This window comes from Balearica regulorum, chromosome 7 (genome assembly GCF_011004875.1).
Source record: "Balearica regulorum gibbericeps isolate bBalReg1 chromosome 7, bBalReg1.pri, whole genome shotgun sequence".
Classification (NCBI taxonomy): domain Eukaryota; kingdom Metazoa; phylum Chordata; class Aves; order Gruiformes; family Gruidae; genus Balearica; species Balearica regulorum.
Genome location: NC_046190.1, coordinates 4,723,620 through 4,747,734, shown reverse-complemented (window position 1 = coordinate 4,747,734; position 24,115 = coordinate 4,723,620). Strand labels below are relative to the sequence as shown.

General features: G+C 42.0%; 2 protein-coding genes across 5 annotated transcripts in view; one reads left to right on the top strand and one right to left on the bottom strand.

Moving 5' to 3' along the window:
• Positions 1-336: 336 nt before the first annotated feature.
• On the top strand, positions 337-17,986 carry GPR26 (G protein-coupled receptor 26). Its single transcript, XM_075757488.1, has 3 exons — positions 337-1,177; positions 6,792-6,905; positions 14,818-17,986. Exons 1-3 carry the CDS (start codon positions 510-512, stop codon positions 15,047-15,049), a joined length of 1,014 nt encoding a protein of 337 aa, XP_075613603.1. The 5' UTR covers positions 337-509; the 3' UTR covers positions 15,050-17,986.
• A 1,492-nt stretch (positions 17,987-19,478) lies between these two features.
• FAM53B (family with sequence similarity 53 member B) overlaps positions 19,479-24,115 on the bottom strand; it is a 527,638-nt gene continuing 523,001 nt past the window's right edge. For all 4 annotated transcript variants that reach the window (XM_075757678.1, XM_075757679.1, XM_075757681.1 and 1 more), the window contains one exon: positions 19,479-19,490. The gene's annotated coding sequence lies outside the window, so the exon portion shown is untranslated. The remainder of the gene's footprint in view (positions 19,491-24,115) is intronic.

Sequence of the window (24,115 nt, the reverse complement as noted above, 5' to 3'; positions counted from 1 at the left end):
TTTATCTGTGATCATAAAAAGCAGGTTACATTCAGCCTGGAAGGGAGTGAGGGTTGGAGGAGAGGGGAGGGGAGAGAAAGAGCAGGAGAGAGAGAGAGAGACAGAAAGCAAGAGAGAAAGAGAGCACAATCCACTCGGTGAATTGCTTGCAAGCTTTGGGCTGATAATTAGGGATCTCAGGAGAGCAGTTTCTCAGAATAACCTGCTCTCCTTCGAATGGACCGAATGGAGACAGTGGTTCAGTCCTGCTGATATTTTTTAAGCCCTCCTTGCAGTTTGATGGGCATTCCCAGTGCTTTTGTGCACGTCTCGGAAAGCGTTGACGTGGAAAGGAGCAACGAGGAGGGGGAGGTTGGAGAAAAAAACTGCAGCTCTTCTAAAAATACGGAGGGCATGCAAGAGTGCGAGCAGGCTGGGGAGGAGGGTGAGGTGAGCGCGCCTCGCACCATGTTCCCCGGGTGCCGGCGCGGCACAGTTTCGGAGATGTCCCTCCTGTGACTGGACGCACCATGAGCATCTGGGAGGTGATCCTGGCTTTCGTGGTGGTGGTGCTGATGCTCGTGGCCCTGCTGGCCAACGTGCTGGTGCTGATGTGCTTCCTGTACAGCGCCGACATCCGCAAGCAGGTCCCGGGATTGTTCATCCTCAACCTCACCTTCTGCAACCTGTTGATGACTGTTTCGAACATGCCCCTGACCTTGGCTGGGATCATTTTCAAGAGCCAACCAGGAGGAGATCAGATCTGCCACATTGTGGGCTTCCTGGAGACTTTTCTCACCACGAACTCCATGTTGAGCATGGCAGCTTTGAGCATTGACAGGTGGATTGCTGTGGTCTTCCCTCTAAGTTATCACTCCAAAATGAGGTACAGAGATGCTGCTCTCATACTGAGCTACACGTGGTTACACTCGGTGTCGTTTCCGATAGTGGCAGCTTCTCTCTCCTGGGTGGGTTTCCATCACCTCTATGCCTCCTGCACCCTGTACAACAAGAGACCAGAGGATAGGACACAGTTTGTGATTTTCACTGGGGTCTTTCACACCCTCAGCTTCCTCCTCTCCCTTATAGTCCTGTGTTTCACGTATCTAAAAGTGCTGAAGGTGGCACGGTTTCACTGTAAGCGGATTGACGTGATCACTATGCAGACCCTGGTGCTGCTTGTGGACATCCATCCCAGGTAAGGTGCTCGTGTGTTCAGCAAGTGGGACTGTTCACTGCAGAGGAAGCGAGGCTGGGGTTCAATGTTATGTTAAATACAGTTTGAGCTGTATCACAGCAGGGCATGGGGAGGGGGAGAAAACAAGCATCCTTCTTGCCAGTTTCTATTCTGCATGTTTCTTGGTACTTGTGTTTCTTTTTCTGCTTGTAGAAGCAACTCTTTTTTGTTATGCTTAAGGGCTTGTTTCGGGAGGGAGAGCAAAGAAACAGGCAGTTTTGGTTGAGCATGCACTTCCCTTCGAGATAGTGATCAGATCACTGCCATTTGTCTCTGAAGGTGGATTTAGTGGTCGATAGATTTGCATTTTTTGGCATGGTCAGCCCAAAGCGTTGCTGGATCCCTGAGAAGGAGCAGGCTGAGGCTGCACATGTCCCTTCGGTCGGAGTTCAGAAGGGAAGCCAGGCGCTGCGTGCGGCTCCTTCGCCCGGCAGTTTCCCTATTGCGCTGCTCTCTGTAAATTTATCTTTCCTGAAGGCAGAATTGTAAGGGAATAACATCTGCAAAACGCATACACTTGAATGCCTGCACTTAAATCCAAGTGAGAGAGACTTCAGTAGCAATGCTAATATGACAAGCAAGGGATGTACAAAGTTCATTTCAAATGAAAGTCTTTAAGCAAGCCCCTTGTGCCCAAACACAGGAGGAGAAAAGTCTGCAAGGGCTGGGAGGATAATGGGCTTGAAGGCAAGCAGCAAACGGGCATGAAAGTGTGCTGGGATTCTGTGCAACAGAGTCCTGTCAGGCATCGTACACAAACTGTAAATCCTGCGTGAATAGGCTAGGTCTGGATCTGGAAGGGATGTGCATTTGGCTGGAGGAGGGAAGGTGGGAGAGACAGTTTTCCCTGGGTCAGTAAGGGGTGCATAGTGGTAAAGCTGAAGGAGAGAAAGCCTTGCTGGATGGAAGCCCAGGGGTGGTGCTGGGCAGGCAGCGATCCTGGCGAGGAGCTGGGGAAGGTGCCCGGTGCACGGGGGAGGAGGAAGCCGGTGTGCGCTGTGAGTACGCGACGGCTCTGCCCATGAGAAGCAGAGAGGAGAAAATGGAGAGGACCAAAACAGGCACGTCTGGAAGGACATGGGACCGGGCTGGTGAGAAGGGAGCTGCAGGACACGCCAGAGTGATCTGCCCTGGGAAACGGGGATTTGAGAAGTGAACCTGCACAGCTGAGCCAGGATGGAGCAGGACAGGGTGGCTGATGGATCACCCTGTCCTGGCTGAGGGCTGAGAGGCTCTGCTGAGCTGGGGCAGATCGGGCTAAGACCCAGGTAGGACTGGAATGGGGTGGCAGAGTCAATGAGTGAGCTCTGGGAAGGGAAAACCAGGGGCACTGGTCGCAGTGTGCAAAGAAATCAGCCCCGTTTGCTCGGAGGAACTAGCCTGTCTTAGGGTTTAGTGTGGCTGGAGCGAGTGATTGGAAAGGAAAGGGTCTCATGTATTTGCCTGGAAAAAAGGGAGAAAATGGTTTGGGTAGGTAGGGTGACAGCGGCTGTGAGGGATGCGTGTGCTGCTTGGGAGAGAGTCAGAGACGGGATCTTAAGGTTCAGACTATCTTTGTCAGAGACTGAAGGGAAGGGAAATGTCTTTCAGAAAAATGCTGACAGCTGGCAGCGCAGGGAGGTGTCTGATACGGGGGAAGAAGTCTGCCTGGAGGAGAGGAAAGCCGAGAGCAGCCGAAGAGGGCAGTCCCACGCCAGACATCCCACCTGCCCCCCCCTTGCTGTCCTTTGCTCTGCAAGCTGGAGGGGAACACCAGCTCCCTCCCTTTGCAGCCAGCCAGGAGCAGAGCTGCAGGACTGAAAGCTGTGGCTGTCCTCAAAAAAAGGTCATATTTTGGGGATTCCTAAGCCTAAGGCAAATCAGTCTGAAAGGATCAGGGCAGGACAGCACAGTCTTAGAGGAACAGAAACATTTGCTCAAAATTCTCCAGTTAAGCTGTTTGATCCGTCTCTTGACCAAGAATGCGGAGCAGAACTTCAGGCAAGTCCTGTTCCTGAGAAACACATGTATAAATCTTCCCTTATCCCCCAAGTCACAGAGAGGAAAAAAAAACCACCCTTCTGCCCTACGTGCTGTCTGGTTGCTAAACTGTACCTCAACTGGGCTTAGCTCCTGTACGCGCTGTGAGGTACAGCGGTTACTCCCAGGGCAGGGCCATCGACCCACTGGGGCTATTTGGAATAGCGATTGTGATGCCTAATGCTTAAAGTATGCCTGGACTGCACAGGAAAGTTTAGGAAAAGGGCAAAAAGCTCTATGGTATTTCTCCTCCTCTGCATTTTTTCTTGTCTAGGTTAATTTGGTGGTGTCTCTGCATTTTGTAATTACCTCACTGAGGGATGGGTTCAATGGGGCTGTGGGAATGATACCTCCTTTCTTCAGAGGGACACAGTTGCACAGGCACTTTGCTGCGAGTAACTCATATTGCCAACCATCATTTATCTCTTGCATCAGGTTATTCTAATCCCTCTCTCTAAGAAAGGAGAGTTTGAGCTTCTTTTCCAGACTACAGAAACGGTGGCTGGTTTAGCCTATGGTAGTGCTGCCTTAACTGGTGACAGCTATCACCACTGCAAGGGTTAGACCTCGGATTGCCTCTCCTGTGAGAGCTGCAGAAAGGCTGCAGTTCTCCTGGAGCAGTCAGCGACGTTCATTAAGCTCTGACATAACAAAGGCATCGTTTGAATTATATAAGTGGTGTATGTATATATGGGCAATTGCAGTGTTTACTATAGCACCTAATAGCATAGACATGGGTGCTGGGAGAAGTCTGTAATCCCACCTTAGACTACCCTGACTTCTCTGGCTTTTTTGCGCGGTCTAGTTTCGTCGCTGAGAAACGTGTGCGGACAGTTTTCTGCTTCCTATGCCTCAGAATCCACCCGCGAGGGGGTCCAGCGCCAGGCTTTGTGACAGACGGCTTTATTACCCGTGCCTTGGAAAGACACGAGTGATCTTCTGAAGATCGTGCGAGACAAGTACAAAGGAAACCTCTAAATACCACACAAAATTGTGTGACTGTTTGGGGCACGTGTCCTTTCAAGTTAGCTTAGGCATTTTTACTGGATATTGCTTTTTCTTGACTTTGTTCTTAAGAACGAGATATCGTAGGTATTGTGAGAAGTTTGGGCAAGACTTCACTTAAGTGCTTATCCCATGTATTTCTTCACCCAAATTATTTATACTATCTTTTTGGCGTATCCAGCTTTACAGATCTTAAGGTCCAATATCTTATAAACTTTGTTTAAAATACCAAACCTTCAAAGGGATATATCTCAGATTTTACAGGATATTAAAATCTTGAAATGAAAGCTTAGTCAATAATCCAGTTCTATTACTAGTGTCACTACTGGACCTTGCATACATGTTCTTATCTTAGTGCATAAAAATGTGTGCAAAAGCAACACACCCATCTGTATACATTGTCTACATGAAGGAATGAGATAAAATACCTTCGTCTGTGATGTGGTATTTATTAGCTACATCTGGAAAGGCTTAAAAAAAATAAAAATTGGTTGAAGTCTATCAGGACTTCTCAAGTCATGTGTGAGCTCCAGGAGACAAAGACAGCTTTGAATGTGTCAGTAAGGAAAAGGTATAACTGGGAAAACAGTTAGAGCAAAAAATACACCATCCTCTACACCTTCACAATACCCAAATTGAACCTACTCTGGAGATTTCTCTTCCTATATCGCCGTGTGCCTGGGTTACTATGAATTTAATAACGCAGGTCTTAAGCAAAGCTGTCGAACCTCTAAGATCATCTGTCTGCACCTAAAATTACTCCAAGTTCTCCAGCTTTTGCAGAACTGAAAGCACATAGGTTGCCTTGAAAAGGTGGATTTTTTTTTCCTTCTCAGCTGTCATTTCTTGCTGCAAATAACTTAGACGTAGAACATGTAACACTTTTAGATGTATTTTCATTCTACTTAGGCATATTCTTTAAGAGTGAGACGATTTGTTATTTCAAGCAGGAAAACCTTCTCCTCCAGTATTTTGTTCATTTTGCCATCCATGGTATCTGCTCTTGGGACTGGCAATGTAAGACCTTATGTAAAACAGATCTAAGAAAACACATTTTCTTTAACACAACCAAAAGAGAACACAAGAACTCACTGCCACATGGATCATCAAAGCACGCTGAGATCCCCGGGAGATAACGTGTTTAGATGATGATCAAACATTTGCAGGTACAGCAAACAGCATAATTGGTATGCCATAAACCTTGCAGCTATTAACATATGTGAGTGTGGAACCTGATAGTGAGCCATCACTTGCAAATTTACAATAAAACCAGAGAGACCAATGCCAAACAGTTACAAAATGCAGCACGTGGGCCAGACCATTTGGCTTGCCCGAGACATGCGATTGCTTTACCACGAGACCTGGGCATTGAGTCGACTCGTAGCAGTGCTGCTACGTGCGTAGAGAAGGATTTCAGTACTGTCTGGCTTTGGTTTTTCTCTTTCCCAAAGGGACTAGTTCAGGTACAGGTGGCCCTGGGAGATACAACTAGTGCTGCCCATCCAACCTACCTGCCTGGAGAAGACAGTAACCCATCCGCTTCCCTCAAAACACACAGCCAGCACAGGAGTTACACAAGCGGGTAGAGAAGGAGGGTGGTTTTTTTTACGTGATCACTCTTTTAGCAAGCAGACGTGCTGATTTCAAAGGGGATTTCCTGCAGTGGAAATGTGGTCTCAGCCCCGTGCTCCCATCACCTTGCTGGCACACCAAAGGTCTTAAGCAGTTCTCTCATGGTGAGACCACCACTGGGAAACTCAAAGGAGAACCTCCTGTCCTAAAACATCACAAGTAGGAAAAACCCCAGGGTGTGACTAATTTGTATCTGCTTAGTCGGGAACAAGTCTGGTTTGAGGTGAGGACTCAGAGCATCACAGCGCTGTGGATTTGTTACACAATTCCTGGCTTTGCGGAGTGTTCAGCACAGGGGCTGTGCAAAGCTGCACAGGCTGCCGAAAGATTTATGGCCACACAGTTCACAGCTGTGGGGTATCGTGATTGCTCCAACGCTGGGCTGAATGTTCAGAGCATGTTCCCACCCCACCCCCCCGCTCCCCCCCTTATGATTTTATTGTGTTTAATTGCTTATCTTGCTGGGAAGTTTCTCCTACCTAAGATAGTGGTGTTGGAATTGCTGTTTGTAGGGCAGTAGCATGCTGTCTAGCCCACTCTGGATATTTACTGCATCTCTGAATATCATGAGGCAAACTCAGGTCTGCAAATACAGCTTACAGTGATTCAAAAAAAGAGCTGCAACTGAATTCAAGGCTGAATTCCATGAATTTGACTATATATAAATCAATATAACGGGGGCATGTGCATAGAAATATATAATTGTGTATTTCTCAGTAATTGTTTTTGGAGGGTGAGATGATCATGCAATGCATTAATACTTGGTATTGTCCATATAAAAGCAGTGCACCTGGTATTGGCTTATGCGAATACAACACTTACTGGAACGATTGATTGCCATCATTCCGTAAGTAAAACCATTAAAATCTGCTACCTGACGTTATGATTCACGTTCTTGTTTGTGTTGAATGTCACACAGCGTAAGAGAGCGTTGTCTAGAAGAACAAAAGAGACGGAGGCAGCGAGCAACAAAGAAAATAAGTACCTTTATTGGTACTTTCATACTTTGTTTTGCACCTTATGTAATTACAAGGTAAGTGTGAACCTACATTCTGGAAAAGACTACTGAGATGCGCTCTTTACTCAGAGAAGTAGGGCACTCTGAACCAGAAAATGATTCAGGTCTCCTGTGAAAATTTTGTGCGACGTTTCCACTCCTCTGACAGATACTGCATTTACTGAGCTAACAAAACTATAAAATGGCACAGCACTTATACAATCCTGAGGGAGTCTGTGGGTCAAACTCTGTTCAGTCAGCCCAGGTGATATGTTGGTCGCGTGAGGATGATTTAGGAAGTCAGTCCACAGCACTTGGCAGACTCTCAGGTCACTTTTTTCACCTACTCTTCAGATTGCCTCCCTGGTTCAGGGGGTGATCTGCAGGGGAAGACGCTTGTCTGAATAGGTCAGGCCATAAAAATCTGGCCAAACACGATCCACTTGATGTGAGAACGTGGTGCACAAACATAAATGATAGTTTTGTTTGACTGGATAGACTTTATTAGTCATAAACATCAAATACCAAAGCTGTTCAGGCTCATAGCTGAAAAAAATCCTTGTGATTTATGGTCAGATGTCTTTATCTACCTAACAGCTTATCTTTGGAAATGGCTCCTATGGGAAACACAAAATTACTCCTATGAAACAGAAAGTATTAGAAAGTGAGTATATCCAGAAAAGTGTTATCTAGTTGTTGAAGGAAATTTACAACTTGCATTCATTATTTAGACTCTGGAAAAACTGAAATGGTGCTATGGAGACCAGAGGAAAAAAAACCCAAAACCAACTAACCTTCAGTCAAACTCAGATCCATCATAAAAAAATCATTGAAAAAGCTGAATTAAGACTCAGTATAAGCAGGTGTGTAGCCAGCCCAAAGTTTTTCCAGTTCAGTAGAATGTCTTGAATTTCTATTTCTACCAAAACAATTCACAAGGTCTTGCAGTCTCTTGGTAAAAATGGAAACCTGCACGTCACATCATTGGTTTTATGTTCGTGAGAATAACAGCGAATTGATTCCTGCTGTTTATTTGTAACAATGTTGCAAATAAATTTGTAACAACGGTGTTACTATATTTACCTTCACTTTCGCTTACTAGTCACAAGAAGACCCTCCTTGCCACACACTTTAAAAGGGCATAAAAAGATTTATTATTATGGGCATTGAGCCTTAATTCTCAGGCTATAAGATATTAGCGTATTTGTCTCACCAAAAATGGTTAAATTTCATTTTATGTTGGGTCTCTAAACTTAATGAACATTGTCGCAGTCACAGAAGAGCTTGCGGCTGCATCCCGAGTGACACCGAGTGCTCTAACCGGGACTGTCAGAAGTATTTCCGTGCCTCTCTATTGGCACCTCAGGCCAGCATTCAGGTGCCACCTCCCCACCACCTCTTAACTCTGGGGCATCCTAATCCGTGTCCCAGTAGCCCTAAGATCCAGAAGAGGGGTTAGAAAAATCCGAACCGTCCTCCCTTTAGTCCACACAAGGATCACTTAAATGTTCCCCTGGGTCTTCAGCCTGCTGAGGACCAAGAGCTTTACCACAGAGAGTGACTGTGAGAAGAGTCAAGACGTAGGATCTTGAGTGCATGGAGAATGCTTGAAGGGTTGGGCACTGGCCAGGCATGCCAGGTGGGGTGAAGTTTATCACTTTCCTGGCCTTTTCAGGTCTGGCATGCCCAGGGGGATCACTGCACAATAGGCTACAGGGAATTCATAGAATCATGGAATCCTAGAATGGTTGGGGTTGGAAGGGACCTCAAAGCCCACCTAGTTCCAGCCCCCTGCCATGGGCAGGGACACCCTCCACTAGACCAGGTTGCCCAAAGCCCCATCCAACCTGGCCTTGGACACTGCCAGGGAGCCAGGGGCAGCCACAGCTTCTCTGGGCAACCTGTGCCAGGGCCTCAGCACCCTCACAGGGAAGGATTTCTTCCTAATATCTCATCTAAATCTCTCCTCCTTCAGCTTCAACCCATTCCCCCTTGTCCTGTCACTGCACACCCTGATAAACAGTCCCTCACCATCTTTCCTGGAGGCCCCTTCAGGTACTGGAAGGCTGCAATTAGATCTCCCTGGAGCTGCCTTTTCTCCAAAGAAAAAGAATTCCCTCTTTAGCTACTTGCATCCCCCCACCCAGACCTTGCTGGACACTGCAGCGCACGGACAGGTATTCGATGCCGTGCATTGCTGTGCTTTCCCGTGCCTCACACGTACGGCCGAGGGTGTTGAAGTCAAGGGGAGTAGGAGGCTTTTGAGCTTTATTTTAAAATAAAGTATTATTTAAAATAATACTTTAAGGAAGTATTATTTTCTGGACTATGTCCATCGCTTTGCGTTCACAAGACAGAGGCAGTCAATCACTTTTGAAGGCGGTGAACAGAAGATAGGCGATGAAGTGTACAGCTCAGCCTCTCGTTTGGACAGCCAGCTCCAAGTACTTCACGAACTAAGGCCTGAAAGCAGCAAATGACAAGGCTTTACTATAACAATATCGTTCTGCTTCCACACCAAAACCAAATCACTGTCTCTAGCAATTCCGTGAAACAGTGAAGGAGTTGTGCTTGTAACCCCAGCCAGGTAAATTATTCTCTGGGTAAACCAGAGCTTTTCAGTTTACATTAAAATGAAAATCAGATTAGGCAGCTCTTTTATCAAGAAAACACCCTTCTAATATTTGAGTGGCCGACCTTAAGTAGTATATCAGTAGAATCCAATTCTTCTTGATTCGTTTCCACTGCACCAGTGTGACAGATGTATTACCCCATATTACTTGTTTCTAGGCATAGCTTGTTTCTTGGTTTGTAAAAATGCTGTTAGTACACATCTCTTCTTTTGCTATATTTATCATTATGCGATTAAATAACATTGTTCAAACCCTATTCTCTCCAAGGAGCTTTTTCATAAGAAAAATTAAAATAAGTCATACCAATTTCTAATATTAATTTCCAACTCCAGGCATTTCATACTGAAATACAGAACTTTGCTCATGTAAGTTAATAAGTGCTGTCAGTGTGTGAGGAAATTGGCTTTAAATTAAAAATCCTGAAGTAATATCAGAAAGAAGTTCATAGCCCCAAGCTCTAAGGTTACAGAGGAGGATGGTGGAACAGGCAGAAGATTAAAATTCTCTTGTATCATCTCTGGGGGACAAGGGGTAAACAAACGGTGTTTTTAAAGTAGTTGCCTGTCCTCTATGTGCAGATCCTGCTCAGGTAGACAAGCTAGTTGAGAATTCCTCTGCAACTTAAGTTCTTGCCTGTCTGTGCACATAAACGCAAATTTTCCTATGCAATCTTAGGTTGACATCTTCAAAGAAAGTGGCCTTCTAGACTTCATCAAAAGCCTCAGATGATGTGAGGTAGAGATATTTTCCTCCTGGATAGAAAAAAATCTTTTGGTAAGAGCTGGACAGTGCTGCTTGCTATCACTGTATCTCGTGCTGCCTTGCTACCCTCATATCTCTGTGCTGACAGGTGGTTCCTGCAGCTCTGGGGAAAAGCAAAAGCTAAAAGCAATGGTTTGCTACTAGAGGTTTGCAAGATTAGCTACAAGAGTCCAAAAGTCTGCTTCTTTACAGAAGCTGGCCAGTTGTAATGTATGTGCCACCTAAGAGACAAAACTGGCTAAGGGTAAATCAGCTAACAATCAGTGCAATGTCATTTCTGTATCAAGAAGCAACGATTAAAATAGGGCTTTTCCACTAGCAAGGCAGCATACAAAAGATTCAGTCTACCAAGCAATAAAGTGAAAATAAGGTAAAATCAACATCAACGTAAAAGTCATGGTCAGCTTATTCATATCATTAACACAAAAGAAACAAGTAAGGTCTAATTCTGGTACTATGGGACTTGTGTGGGGAAAAAAAAATCAGAATTAGACACAAACAGAAATGTCAGGAGTGCAAGCTCAAAGAGCTGATCCAAATTGTTGGGGAAAGGATTGAAATTCTTCTTGTGAGAACTCATCATCTACCAGCTCCAAAACACAGCGCTAGCATGTTTCACTCCTGAACAGCAAGACGTTTTAGCTCGTTTGAGACTCTGATCTGTTCAGAGCTCTCTCCATAGGGCAGTAAAGTTCTCGGGTTTAAGCAATGCACAACAGATATGTTGCCATTGTAGGAGCCTCCAGCTGGATGTATGCATGGTCAGTAAAATATTTTACTAAAGTGATAAACTGCACATGTATACAAAGGGCTTTCAGTGTGTAATATCTGCATAAAAGGTCAAGGTCTTAATCTTCAACAGAGCATGCTCATTTGTTTACTGAAAGTGAAATAAAATAATTGGAGAGCCATTTGACGTGATGCACATTACAGAATTATAAGTTTCTCAAATATTAGCAAAGTATCACAGCAAAACAGCTTAGAGCTTTGAAATAAAAAGGTATTGAAGACCAGACGGTAGAAGAGTGGCTTATGAAAGCAAGATAGGGAATTATGTAGCTGATACTGTAGAATTTAATTTACAGGTAGCACTGAAATATTAATGCTCCTTCACTGAAGATGTCTTCTTTTTGGCTGAAACTTTTCATGAAAATTGAAGCTATGCATATAATTTCCTTCATAAATGAGAAACAAAACTCTATTTCAAAGTTAATAAAGTATGTGATATGCCTTGAAAGACTGGCATTTAATTGTTTGTACACGAAATGGAATTGCATAGCTTAGGGTTTAGCTGCATTTCTGTGTTTGCTGCTTGATATCTGCAAATGTAATTTGCTATAAAAATAATACACAAGAATTACAAAATGTGTAAATATCAAGGACACTTAGGGAACATAATCAAAGAAAATATTTAACATTCTGTCAATAAAAGTGTAGGCTTTTTAGTTGATCAGTCGATGAAAATAAAATTAACGAGTCTAGGCTTGCAACCCTGAAGTGTCTGTTTGATGTGCTTTAAATGGAGATTGTTAACATCTCACAGAACTGATTGACAGACTCAGACACAAATTGTCATATTTTGGTCATTCAAGGCATCCACTGAATTGAATTAAACTTAATCAAAATTCACATCTGTAAAACATTTGGTAAAAGTAAATCAACCAGATGAAATTCAACGTGTCGAAATTCAAAATGCAAAGCAGGCATCAAATATGCAAAGTGGAGAATAACAAGAAGAAGGATGGCTCATGGTAGATTACAAAGTAAACATGACTCAGTAGATGATTAATTTCCAAATAGGCAATTCTCATCTTAGAGCATATTAACGTGGGTGTCATAAGCTACGTTTTATTAAACAAGAGAAAATACACCAGATGAGATCCCCCGCCAGCTTGAGTAGATGATAATTATGTCTGAGTTTGGATCCTACTTTGTAAGAAAGATATCAACCATGAGCTACAAGGAGAGGTTAATAGAACAACATTTGTTTCATCGAGACAAAAGGAGAGAGAAACAGGACAGATGGTGGTTCTCTGGCATCTCAAAGTTGCTTACGGTGACCAGCTGACCCTAGTGCACCCATGGAGGGGCAAGAGCAATTCCCAAGTATTTTCGTGTAACACAGCCTGGTCACCTCAAATGTCTCACACATCTGTGAGCCCAAAGAGTATTTTAGCCAATGCCACCACTCCTGAAAGCATCATTGTCCAGGTGTATATCACTTCCAATGGATATGAATTGGAAGTATCAATGGAAGTGACACACAAAGCGATCAAATTGCAAGCATAAAGCACACAAACTATGCTCAGCATTAGAATTTCCAAGACCGTGACAGTGGCTAAAGGCCCAACACTGGCTGCAGACCCATGGTGCTAAGCCCAGCACACATATCTAGGAAGGGACAGAGCTTCTGCCATGGAGTCTGCAGTCTAGGCAAACCAAAACAGAGAGAGAAGTCAGAAGCTTGTAGTCAGTGGTGTAGCAAATTAAGGCTCCTTAGTCCTACTTTCATGCTCAAATGACTGGACCATGCCATCTGCCAGTGCTATTTTAAACAACACTATGTAGTGAAAGTTTATGGAATGAGAATAAAATGAATGAGGAAAAAAAAAAAAAATCCTCATCTCTAATCTCCTTGAATTACCAATACTTTTGTCATTGCTGCTGCAGAAACCATGTTCAGAACGCTCCTTAGAAAAGGTGCTTTCTCTGAAGAAGCATTAGCAATTGAAGGATTTTTCCGGGCAGGTTTAAGAGCGCCGGCTGCTGAAGACTGTTTCAGCAAGGATCTTATTTGCAGTTGCATAGTGGGGCTCTCTAGCAGCACAAGCAGCTGTTCCTCCTCTAGAAAAATCAATAGTTTCTCAACAGCTGTAGAGACATATTGAACAGAACTGCCCTTCAGTGTTGCTCAAAGACATAGGGAAAGAAAACCTTATGGAATTATCGATATTTCACTGTCAGAAATACTCTCAGTCACAGTACAAAGTGAACTATGTGTAGATATGAGGATAAAGCTCTTCCCTCTCTCCCTCCCTCCCTCCCTCCCTCCCTCCCCCCCCCCAATGACTTTACAGTTTTTCCTTGCTAAATTTGTTGCAAATGTATATGTTTGGCCTTTAAACTGGCTAGCTTTTAAATTCAAGATATATTATGCCATCTCTCAATGGTGAATTTTCCTTTCTTGCGTGCTTCTCCTACAACCCAGACAAACCAGTTCAAACACACCAAACTCTCTCTCTAGGAGCTGGACTGGCTAAAAAACTAGATAGCACCAGTGAGGTGGTTTCTCAGATACTCCAGAGGGGACCTAGAACCACGAGTTCAGACTAGATGTTGGATTTTTTAGATGGCTAACAGTAATGGAATACGAGTCCCATGAGACCAAATAGTGACACTTTGTGTCCTGATTTCAAACTTTCGTGCTCAACGTATGGTTTTGCATCGATATTTAGAAAATTATGTTAGGTTGTGCAGAAATAATTTTTTACAATACTTGTGGTTAAATTTGCTGTCACGATGGATTCAACGGTGACAGTAAGTGTGAGAGTCAACAGGAAGATTATAGTCCTTTATTCTCTTTAGAGTTATATTAAGTCTGTGATGAACTTCAGCTGCCAGAAACATGATTTTATGACACACACTACTGGAAAAATACGCACAAGAAAAAATTTAAAGTGAAATATCAAATGAGAAACTTTACTTTCTAACGAGAGATCTTACTAGGACTGAAAACCCTAGTGTAATCAGGGAAAGTAACACACATTGTCCCTACGGATAAGTTTTTGGCACAGGGACTAAAGGTGTAATGGTTGAGGATAGGTTATGTAGGAAATGATTTTATGAGTAGATGCTGCATGATATTTTTCATCAGCAGTAAACTTTCTGTGAGGTGTTGACCTGCTTACCTCAAAGTATTTATGATTCCAAACAGAGTGTTCACTAGATAGAAAAAATAAGACTAGGTTACAGTACTCTAGAGAAGGAGAGGTCCATTTATCAAGTATCTTGACGGCCTGAGAAAGCCAGATGAGTTCAAAACCCAGCTCTACATCACAGATTTGGACTCAGTTTTTAGTCTCCAAAAGGCGTATTCCAATAACAACCACACAGGCTCTTTTGAATAGTGCCTCATCTACTGCTGGAGCTGTTCCATTTTGCACTAAATTCTTCAACATTTATCGTGGCAAAAGATCAAGAGAGCCTTTTAGGAGGCCTTTAGGCCCAAGATCCACTTCCAGGCTCAGTAAATGTACAGCTAAATGTCCAGAGTCAAGGATGCCTTGAAGTTTGGCGGTCAAGACATTCTGGTAGGAGCTATGTAGTCCCATCCTTGGGAAACAGACCTCAAGTTCACATTTTCAGTCTCAGGAATGTATAAGGGGAGCACTACACTCACATTTTCATGAGTATGGCTTGCCCTATTTTTTTTCCCCCCTTGCAACTGTCCAGAAATAAATTGAGGTTTTGGAGAGGTCATTGGCTTACAGTAGTGCTGTTGCTCCATGTTTTTAACATGAATATTCACTGTTTCAACCTTCCTCTTTCCACAGACTTGTTGAATTATCCTCTGTGGTCCATATCAATTCCCACTGGGGAATCATTTCCAAGTGCTTAGCTTACAGCAAAGTTGTTTCAGACCCTTTTGTGTACTCTTTGCTACGGCATCAGTATAAGAAGACATGGAAAGACATCATAAACAAGATCCTCAAAAGAAGCTCCATCAATTCCTCTGCCCTCACAAGCGAATCGCACAATCGGAATATATTGCAGCTGAATGAATGAGGAGTCTGGTATGGGACCTTCGAGACACGTAAAACGATCTATGAGAAAACAAAAGTAACTGGCCTATCCCTAGTAGCCATCCTGAGCTGTCAAGGTTTCAGGAGGCGGTCATGGACAGCTTGAAGCCCAGCCCGTGTCCCTCCAGTAGCCCACGTAACACCTAAGGGAGGCTGCTTGGTACCTCCTGCCTCAGACTAAAAGAGTGCTATTGACCTGTGGTTCCACAGGCTTCGCAAATACAAATCTCCCATTGATTTCCATCAGCAGTTACACATACATATTGGGTAAAAAGCTAGTCCTCAGCAGAAGGACTCATGAAAGTAATGGGAGCAAACCAGTGCCATCATAAGATTATTCTGAAAAGCTGCACATGAATATTTGTGCTGTATTTTTCACTGGCTGTAGATAACGCTCCCTCTGATGGAGCTGCCAGCCTGGCTTTACAAAACCAACCCCAACCCAGTTGCTTGAGTAGGTCCCATATAGAAAAACTCTTAATAGGAAAAGGTTAATAGAAAAATCTTTACCTAGATACTCATACAGTGCCCAACAGAGCTTTCAGCCTCTTCTAATACATAATTTTTCAACAATCCTGTAGAATTGAAGGAAGAGAAAAATCACATTTGAAGTACACTACAGGCTGGATTCAGCCATGTCTTCTCTAAGTTTTTTAAGTAACTTCCACAGAATCCCCTTAATTTTCTCCCCATTAAGTTTCAGGGGGAAAAAAAAAAAAAAAAAGGTAGACAGGATGGAAAGGTCAGGATACCTGACTACCTTCCAGTATATCTTAGGTATAAAGAGAAGGTTTTTGCCCAAAGCTGCAGAACTGGGCCCTATGCCCAGGGAAAAAAAAAATTTAAAAAAATCTCTTTTTCTGAGATATTATTAATCATATTTTTTCCTACAGATATGTTACTTAAAGGAAAGATGAGTCTAAAACTGAGTTTAAAAGTATAATTTCCAAAGCAAGTGGAGCAAAAATAATAAAACCCCTCCCCACCATGAAAGGGCAGCCAATAATCTGAATCCACATCTGAACGTGCAAACCTCAGGAGGTTTCATTATAGATCTTTACAGCTCTCATTGCAGATCTGCATAGTAACATTATTAACATTTACCAGGCATTCAAGTCATCCTGCAGCTAACACAGGGCTAAATACCAGTAGAATTTTCAAAGCCAGGACAATCCTACATGTCACGCTTCCTCAGACACTGCCACAGTATCTTAATTTTTGTAAACATTATTTAGTTCACTGTAAGTACAATTAGCGCCGGTAAATGGCTTCACAACTGTCAGGTAGACACGTGATGCTGAAGCCATCCTCCAGTGACTCATGAAGAATTAGTTTCCTGGGTAATTTTCAGTGACTTCTCTCTCAATTCAGTGAAAACACTATGAAATGAGACAGTTTTGCAAGTGTTTTCGTATTAATTAAGCTGTGGAATATCAAGAGCAATAATTAATCAGTTGTCATTTCTGTTGTTATGATTTTTAGGAATATCAATTTCTAAACCAACTTGCATCAACAAAGTGTGTCATCCTCATAATATCTTAAAATTATTTTCAGGTAAAGAACTATTGGTTTCAAATGCTTCACATTTATACTTTGATTAGCAAAAAAGTTACTACCAATTCTGACCTTAATTCTGCACATATTTTTCTCCAGCAAGTGACTTAAAGTCCATAAGACTACAGTAAGTTAACATCAGAAACAAAATTAATTTTTTGCTGGGTAGATCAAGAAAACTTCTGTCCAGTGGCCATAAGGTACACAGTTTCTTTTGTGAGGGCAGACGGCAAATAATGCCCAGATTTTTAATAGTCTTGGTTAATTAGGCTTAATGCACGCAATAGCAGCTTAAATAACGCCTGACATAGCTGGTGATATTAACCCCTAGCCTTGCTCATGTTCTGACTGACAATACAGAAGTCAGGACCATACGGAGACAATAAGGCCCTGAGTACTAAAAATGAGGAATTACTTTTAGTTTCCACCTCCTGTGTCCGTGAAGCCAAGGGCACTGTTTAGTGTCGGAATCCCTGACAGCAAAGGTTAATGAGCTAAATTAGTATATCCCCTATCACTTACAATAAATATCAATCTATCTCACTTTGCAAACATTAGCCCGCTCCGTCTTGCCAGCTCTACCATCTGCCTTTGATACAACACGCTTTACGGCAACTACAATTTCCTTCGTACCTTGCGAAACGTGTCCGCTGCTGAAGTTTCTGGCCAGTGATTCAAAGCTCAGACAGGTAACTCAGCGAGGGGCTTCCCCCCAAAGTCAGGGACGGTGGGGTAATACCTCCGGTGGCCTGGAGAGCCTCGCCTCAGCCCGCACGCTGGCGTGGTGCAAGGAACCGCGGCAATCCTGAAACTCACATTGCAGTACAAATGGAAGAATTAATATAATGAAGACCGTCAGCTACCATATAAATACAAATCTACAGTTTAACTATTCGTTTGAGTTACGAAACGATAGCATAACTACAATAAAACATACACACACATACAGTCACAGAATTTAAGCAAGTTTTTACAACACTGCGTTCAAAATTAGCCCCTAGCCAGACTACATAGCCTACCTCATCTTAATCATTTTACTTCTTAGGCTTGACATCATTTTCTCAGGTGCAATAGAGAAAAACACCCAGTTCAATACTTGTTTCGTAAGAAATTCAAGTCATTTTGATGTCTTGATTGTATCAGAAGACAGGATATTAGAAAGTTGATTATTAGCGAGTTTAAAAAGATAAAAAGCTCTGTATCAGCCTGTTGTAGTTTTCACTAAGACCACTTTTACTTAAGTAAATTGCAACAGGATGATTGTTAAAGTTCACAGCTTTAGTCAACTTAGACATCAGGCTGCTGCCAAAGTCAATGGGAGGTTTGTATGCCCCAGAAGGAGTTCAAATTTTAAATCAATTATTCAAATAGAGTAAGATAATTTCCCGGGGCGGGGGGGGGGGGGGGGGGGGGAAGAAAAGAAAAAAAGTACATTTAGGATGGCTAGTAAAAGATGGAGAAAAATACAGCATTGGTCTTGTCTCATTATGCTTGTGTATCACAGTCAGTCACTGGTTGATTTATGTGTCACCATAAGCAATAAATCTCTCCCCTTGTATGTGTTTAAAAATTTGTCTTTCTTTCATGGTGCCTTTCTTCCAGAATTAATCTTATAACAGAGAATAAATATAATTTCCCCTTACTTACATCAGCTCTCTGACACATTGTCATATTTCTACCATCTGAAGCAAGCGAGAGTTGTAAATGCTGGTGCTTGACAAACTGACTCAGTATACAAAGTAAAAGTAATACCCTAACATTTCCTGATGACATTTTATAAGATATTAGAAATATGATACTGTGGCTCGTTAAGTGCTAGATATTCAGCTGAATTCTTATAGGTAACTGGCAAAATTTTCTAAAATGTATGTCTAAGTGATGAATGTAGATATGAGTAACTATCTGTCTGCTGAGTATTATATGTACTATACAACACTTTCACTCGGGTGAGTTAGAATAATGATGGTAAATGTAATGCACAATATTTGATTATCTGTGATCATGAAGTGGAACTGTTCTCTTGCCTAACGCAAGTGCGCGCGTGTGCGTGGGGGCGGGGGGTGGGGGATTTTCCATTTGTTATTTAAATATTTTTGAACAAGTTTGTAAAGTATGGCTACAATGTGTGCCCAAAATATGGAACTGCATGTGCAAAAATTGTGCAGCTGCTTAGGCAATATGCAGTTTTCTGTTTGTTGGTATCTGCCATCCGTATGCAATATCTATTTCTCACACGCATGTTCAATTAACATTTTCTTCATATCTTGTAAATTTGGCAGGCAGAACATTGGCAGACGATTAAGAGAATTTAGTCCACTATGTCATTTTGCAGATTCTGAGCTTTTTTTCCTCCGTTCCTTTTACAGTCATTTATATAATTTCAGAGCCCTCTCTGTGAATTAGGATCCTGGTTTATGTTATGTTTTTGAGCCAGTTTGAATCTGAAGATCTGGGGAATTGCATTTGGCAAAACCAGTGAGAGGCTGATAACAGTTTATTCAGTAAGTCCCAGGTCCTCTCCTGACATAAATCAACATAATAATTGGTTGTTTCACCTGAGGATCGGGTCCCACTAGATAACTATATCCAGGTTTTATAGATCTGTCTTCTAAATGCGTAGGGCCCTGTTTTCATGGTATTTACAAATGGAAAGATGTAAACAGGATTCAGGGAGTTCCTCATGTGCGTACGTGCCCACTTGCAATGTCAGGCGAGCATGTGACTCTTCTCTAAATAGGTTCTATCCCTGTTTTTACTTTTTGAGTAAAAGACCCCCACAACCTCTTTTCAGTGGCCCTTAATCAGACTTTTTATAACCTCCCTTATTTCAGAAAAAAAAAAAAAAATCAAATCTAGATATTAAAAGTGTTCTAGACAAATCCTGATGAAACCTGACGACTGCTGCAGCAGTAGCCACGCACATCCCAGCATCACAGACAAGCTGAGGTTGGAAGGGACCTCTGGACCTCATGCTGTCCAGCCCCCACGAGGCACTGACTCTTGCTGTAATTTACTGTCACAATTTTGCCAATGCATCTGTTTGCTCTCCAATAGTGCTGGGAAATGATCTCAGTCTGCTTCAGGTCAACAAGAAAATCTTCCTGGAAAGAATTTATTAAAAAAAAAAATAAAAAAATTGGGAAGATGTTTTAAACTTAACTACAAAAACAACTACATCAGAACAACTTCGGAGGTTACAAAGCTGGGGCAGAAATTGATGTGAATGGGAAGCTGAGGGTCAGGAAGGTTGGGAACAATAAACTGGCTTCGCTGGCGTTGCAATGATATGTGTTACCCTGGCTGCAGCGGGCTTTTCCTAGTGACTGAGAGCTCTCCAGGTCTCTCAGACACCCACCTACCCCAAAGAGAAAGGTAAAATGTCTGTCAAAGCCCAGTTGCTGCCACAGAGTGGGCTGAGGCTACAAGAACAGCACAGTCTCCATAGGAGGATCCTTGCTGGGTTGGGAAGGCTCTAATGGTTTTCAGACAGGCTATATGGAAGCTACTCACATTGTTTGAATGACCAGAAACCACCTACACCTGGATGAGCCTTACCTTAGGAGAGTAATTCTTAGAGCCCAGGAGGTTTAGGTAGCCTGCAGAAAGTAATTTTTTTCTGGACCTACATGCCTAAGGTTCCATAGTTCCCTTATCCCTCTTAATCCTAAATGAAGTTGGCTCTGAATATGTTACCCTTTCCATTTTCACATGTGCAGTGAATACCTTTGAAAGAACCCTTTGGAAATTGCTTGTTTTTCACTATGGTTAGACCTGTCTTCTCCCCACTTTAAATATTCTTTTGAATAAAAGAAGCCTAAAAGCAAAGCTAGAGACTTCACACCTATGACAGCTTGTTGTTACTTGACCCTAAAAATCACATAATATTTCAACACATCACATTCAGCACAGAAAGCTCAGTTAGATCCTGATCCTACGGTCACTATTTTGCTTCAGTGGGAAGCCCTGGATAGTTAGGGCTAAGCATAGACTTATGTGTTTGCAGAATCAGGGACTATATCTTTGTAACCTACCCAAGTCTGAATAAGTGAGAACAATAACATTTAACCTTAAATCTATTTTTTTTTTTAATTTGCTTTTTATGCTTTCAGCATTCAGTATATCAAAAATCTTTGATGGGTGAAGTTTCTTTATGAGAACCCTCCTGCTCAAAAAGGCAGCTGTCTCTGGTGGGGGGTATAAAAGTTTACATGGAGAAAAGAGTTGCTGCAGTCTTTGTAAAATGTCTACTTCTTATCCTGTAGTCCTGGTGTGTATCATGTAAATATGTATTTAAGATTGTTGGTTTTTAAGCAAATAATGCTGATCTAATGAACTAGAGAGGTTGCTATAGTTTATCATATATGTCTATATTTATAAGAAAGATGGTTAGCCCTATGGACTGTAAGTGCACTTCAGAAACGGGTGTGTCGAGAAGCAAACGCATCAGGTGTATGACAGCATGCATGTGCGGTAATTGTGTAGTAAAATATGGGGGGTTTTGTGGAAGAAATGCTATTGCACACGGTTTCAATGTACTCAAAGGCACAAGCCGGCATGGTTGATTAATAATCTACAAAGATACATTAGGAAAAGAATCTCCATTTGGACTTATCACTGGGAAACTGTTTTCTAGTCACTGTAGTTATACAATTAGAGCTTTAAAGCAAACCTTTCTTAAAAATCATGCAAATAGCAAAAAAATTGAAAGCCTCCGTCCTGCTGGGATGTGGATCCAGCAAGAGTTCCTAAGAAAAAAAGAAAAGCAGTGCTTTTGAATGAAATGCCAGTGCATTCCAGTGAGATATTAGTGGGCATGCAATATGGCCCAGGGTGCAAAGTTGGCTGTAGCCTTCCTCTTGCTGACCATCACAGGTAGGCCTGTTCACTCATATTGCATTTACACTACCTTGAGCTCTTGAACAATAATTTTAAAAAGCTCTGTTGGATATCAGTGTGTTTTACATTACCTTCTGACCACAAAATCCTTGTGCAAAGACAGTAATTTCTACTCCTCCTGCTTTGCTAATGTGAACAATGAGCTACAGAGACAAAACCCCCCCAAAAACCTAACAACAAAAGAAACCCACACAACAAACATGTGACAAGGCTGGGGACAAGTTCTCCATGCTCTGCCATCCAGCCCAGCCTCATTCAAGTAAAATAAAGCTACCTGCATCAGCCAGAGTAAAGAATGGGTCTTTTTATAATAGAAACCATAGAGCTTCCCAGATAAGACACTTGAAAAATCATTATCACTGATTGCCTTGGAAAATAGAAATAGATAACTAAAAGGTGCCTTGATTTACCTTTACTTACACACAGGGCATTTTTCTAAACCTTAGATTATTTTTTTTTCCCCCCATAGTCTTTTTAGGATAAAAAATCCCATCCATTTGGCAATCACTAATCATTCCCTTCTTAATTTTTGCAGGAATGTAATGTATTACCAGTCTTTCAAGATGCATTTAGATGTAAAAATTTTCCCCTAGATTAGATTATTAGATGATTACTTGCTTTAAAAAAAATGTTAGGAGCTGGTTTTACAAATCCTTGCTGTAAGGACAGTGGAGTTGCTTGGATGAATAAGGACCATTCACATAATGAGAGGTATAAAAGTTCAAGCCTGTGTATTTAAATTTTTTTAGTTTGTTTTGCAAATATTGAAATTAGATGGTTTCCTATTTCTAAAAGCACCTAGCCAGTCTGAAGAAAGATAGTTCCGAAATAACATTAATAATAGCTGCGGTAGATAGGGCATGTTTTGATTATATTATTATAAATAGACCATTATAATTTATTGCATTTTACTTTTTTTGTATAACAATGGGGTGTAATTGCAGGGGCTATTTATTTAGGAAAAAATGGCAATATAAATACAACCTTTCTAAATTGCATGGATAGAGAGTTGCACAGACCAATTTGTAACGACAACATGCTCACGAGTGCCATGGGTTAACAAGGACTTTAGGGTCCCAGGCAAGCTAAACTGCAATAGTCTCCTAATAGGTATTTCAGAGACACAGATTCCTTCATGGAAAGGCAGATACATAAAATTCTGCTATATTAGTACCTACCGTTTAAAGGAATACAATAAAATGAATTTTACTCCTGACTTCAATTTTTTGAATAATGGGGCCTGTGCTGTCTATGCTGTTTACAATGGCTTGTGCTTTGTGAATACATATCAAATGTTGTAATATATTTTTGTTACATAGAGCTAATGGTTAATACAAAGTGACATATATAAATACATACTATATATGTATATTGTGATTTTGTTAAATTTACTGTTAATGAAACGTGACTATGATTAAGTGACTTCGTGTGAGCTATTTTTTCATATAAAATTAACATTTTAAAAAGTCTGTTTCATTTCATTGTTGCAAAAGTCAAACTTATAATGTCATTGCAATGATGTGGCCTGACCGGTCCAGATCATTTTTGGAAAACATCTACAAAGTCAACTGCAATAGAATATTACTTTCACGAGTGAAATAATTGGAGGACCTTAATACCTAATACATACATCTAGTCTTAACCCATATGCCTAATCTTAATACACGCAGTCCTACTTAAGTTTAGCTGTTCCTTGGCTTCTTGAGCAGGTTTCACAGTTGGTGTGAAACCAAGGTTGGGGGTGAGCTGGTAGTGTGGGGCTCCCTCTTGCTGCTCCCGGAGCATCCTTGCCCAGCTGGAGCTCCCACAGAAAGGTCTCTGGAGGTTTCATACTCACCCTGACCACCACCCAGGAGACATACCCTGCAGAGCAAACAGCTGGTAGACCTCACAGTGCAGAAGTCTTTTATTGTCTATGTGAAGTCCAAACTTTTGGTCCCCAAATGTGTTCTTCTGCTGACTCACAAGGTTTAATCATTAACTGTGCTTTAATAACAACGCCATAACTTCAATACTCAGACGTGGGTAAGCACTCATTGAAATAAACAATATCTCCAGCCTTCTCCCTGCGATCTCTAGATAGAGGTTTGAGCTGAAGATTAAATTCCACTCCAGCGCACAGATTAGGCCTCTTAAGGGCTCTTTTGCTTCCCTTACAGGCATTAAATCTCTGCTGTAGAAAAGCAGAAGAGACCCCAGAAGAGCTCAAAATTCTCAGATCTCAAATAATTTCTGATTTAACCAACATGAGTACTTTGTGCTATGTCTTGAGTTCCCATTTCCCCCCTTTATTTTAAACAGCTCATCAAATAAGTTTCTTTTTCCATCTTTCTCTGTGTGTGCCCTCCCTTCCTGTGACACACACACACACGCACAAACACACACACATATAGATGGTCTCTACAGATGAACATTGTGCTCTCAGAAAAGCTGGCAGGGCTGGATGAGGTAAATAATTTATTCATGTTCGGCTCATAGCCACTTTCAATTTGTACTGAGGGCGATGCACAAATCAGGCTCCAGATGCAAAGATATCACTGTTGTCTTTGGGAGAAGAAGCTGGAGACTTGCTGGTTCTGCCAACCCTCAACGCCACAAT

Excerpts from the sequence above, each read along its gene's own strand:
- GPR26 (XM_075757488.1), top strand. The coding sequence starts at position 510 with ATGAGCATCTGGGAGGTGATCCTGGCTTTCGTGGTGGTGGTGCTGATG. Across the intron at positions 1,178-6,791 it reads CTTGTGGACATCCATCCCAG|CGTAAGAGAGCGTTGTCTAG; the intron begins GTAAGGTGCTCG and ends AATGTCACACAG. Across the intron at positions 6,906-14,817 it reads GCACCTTATGTAATTACAAG|ACTTGTTGAATTATCCTCTG; the intron begins GTAAGTGTGAAC and ends CTCTTTCCACAG.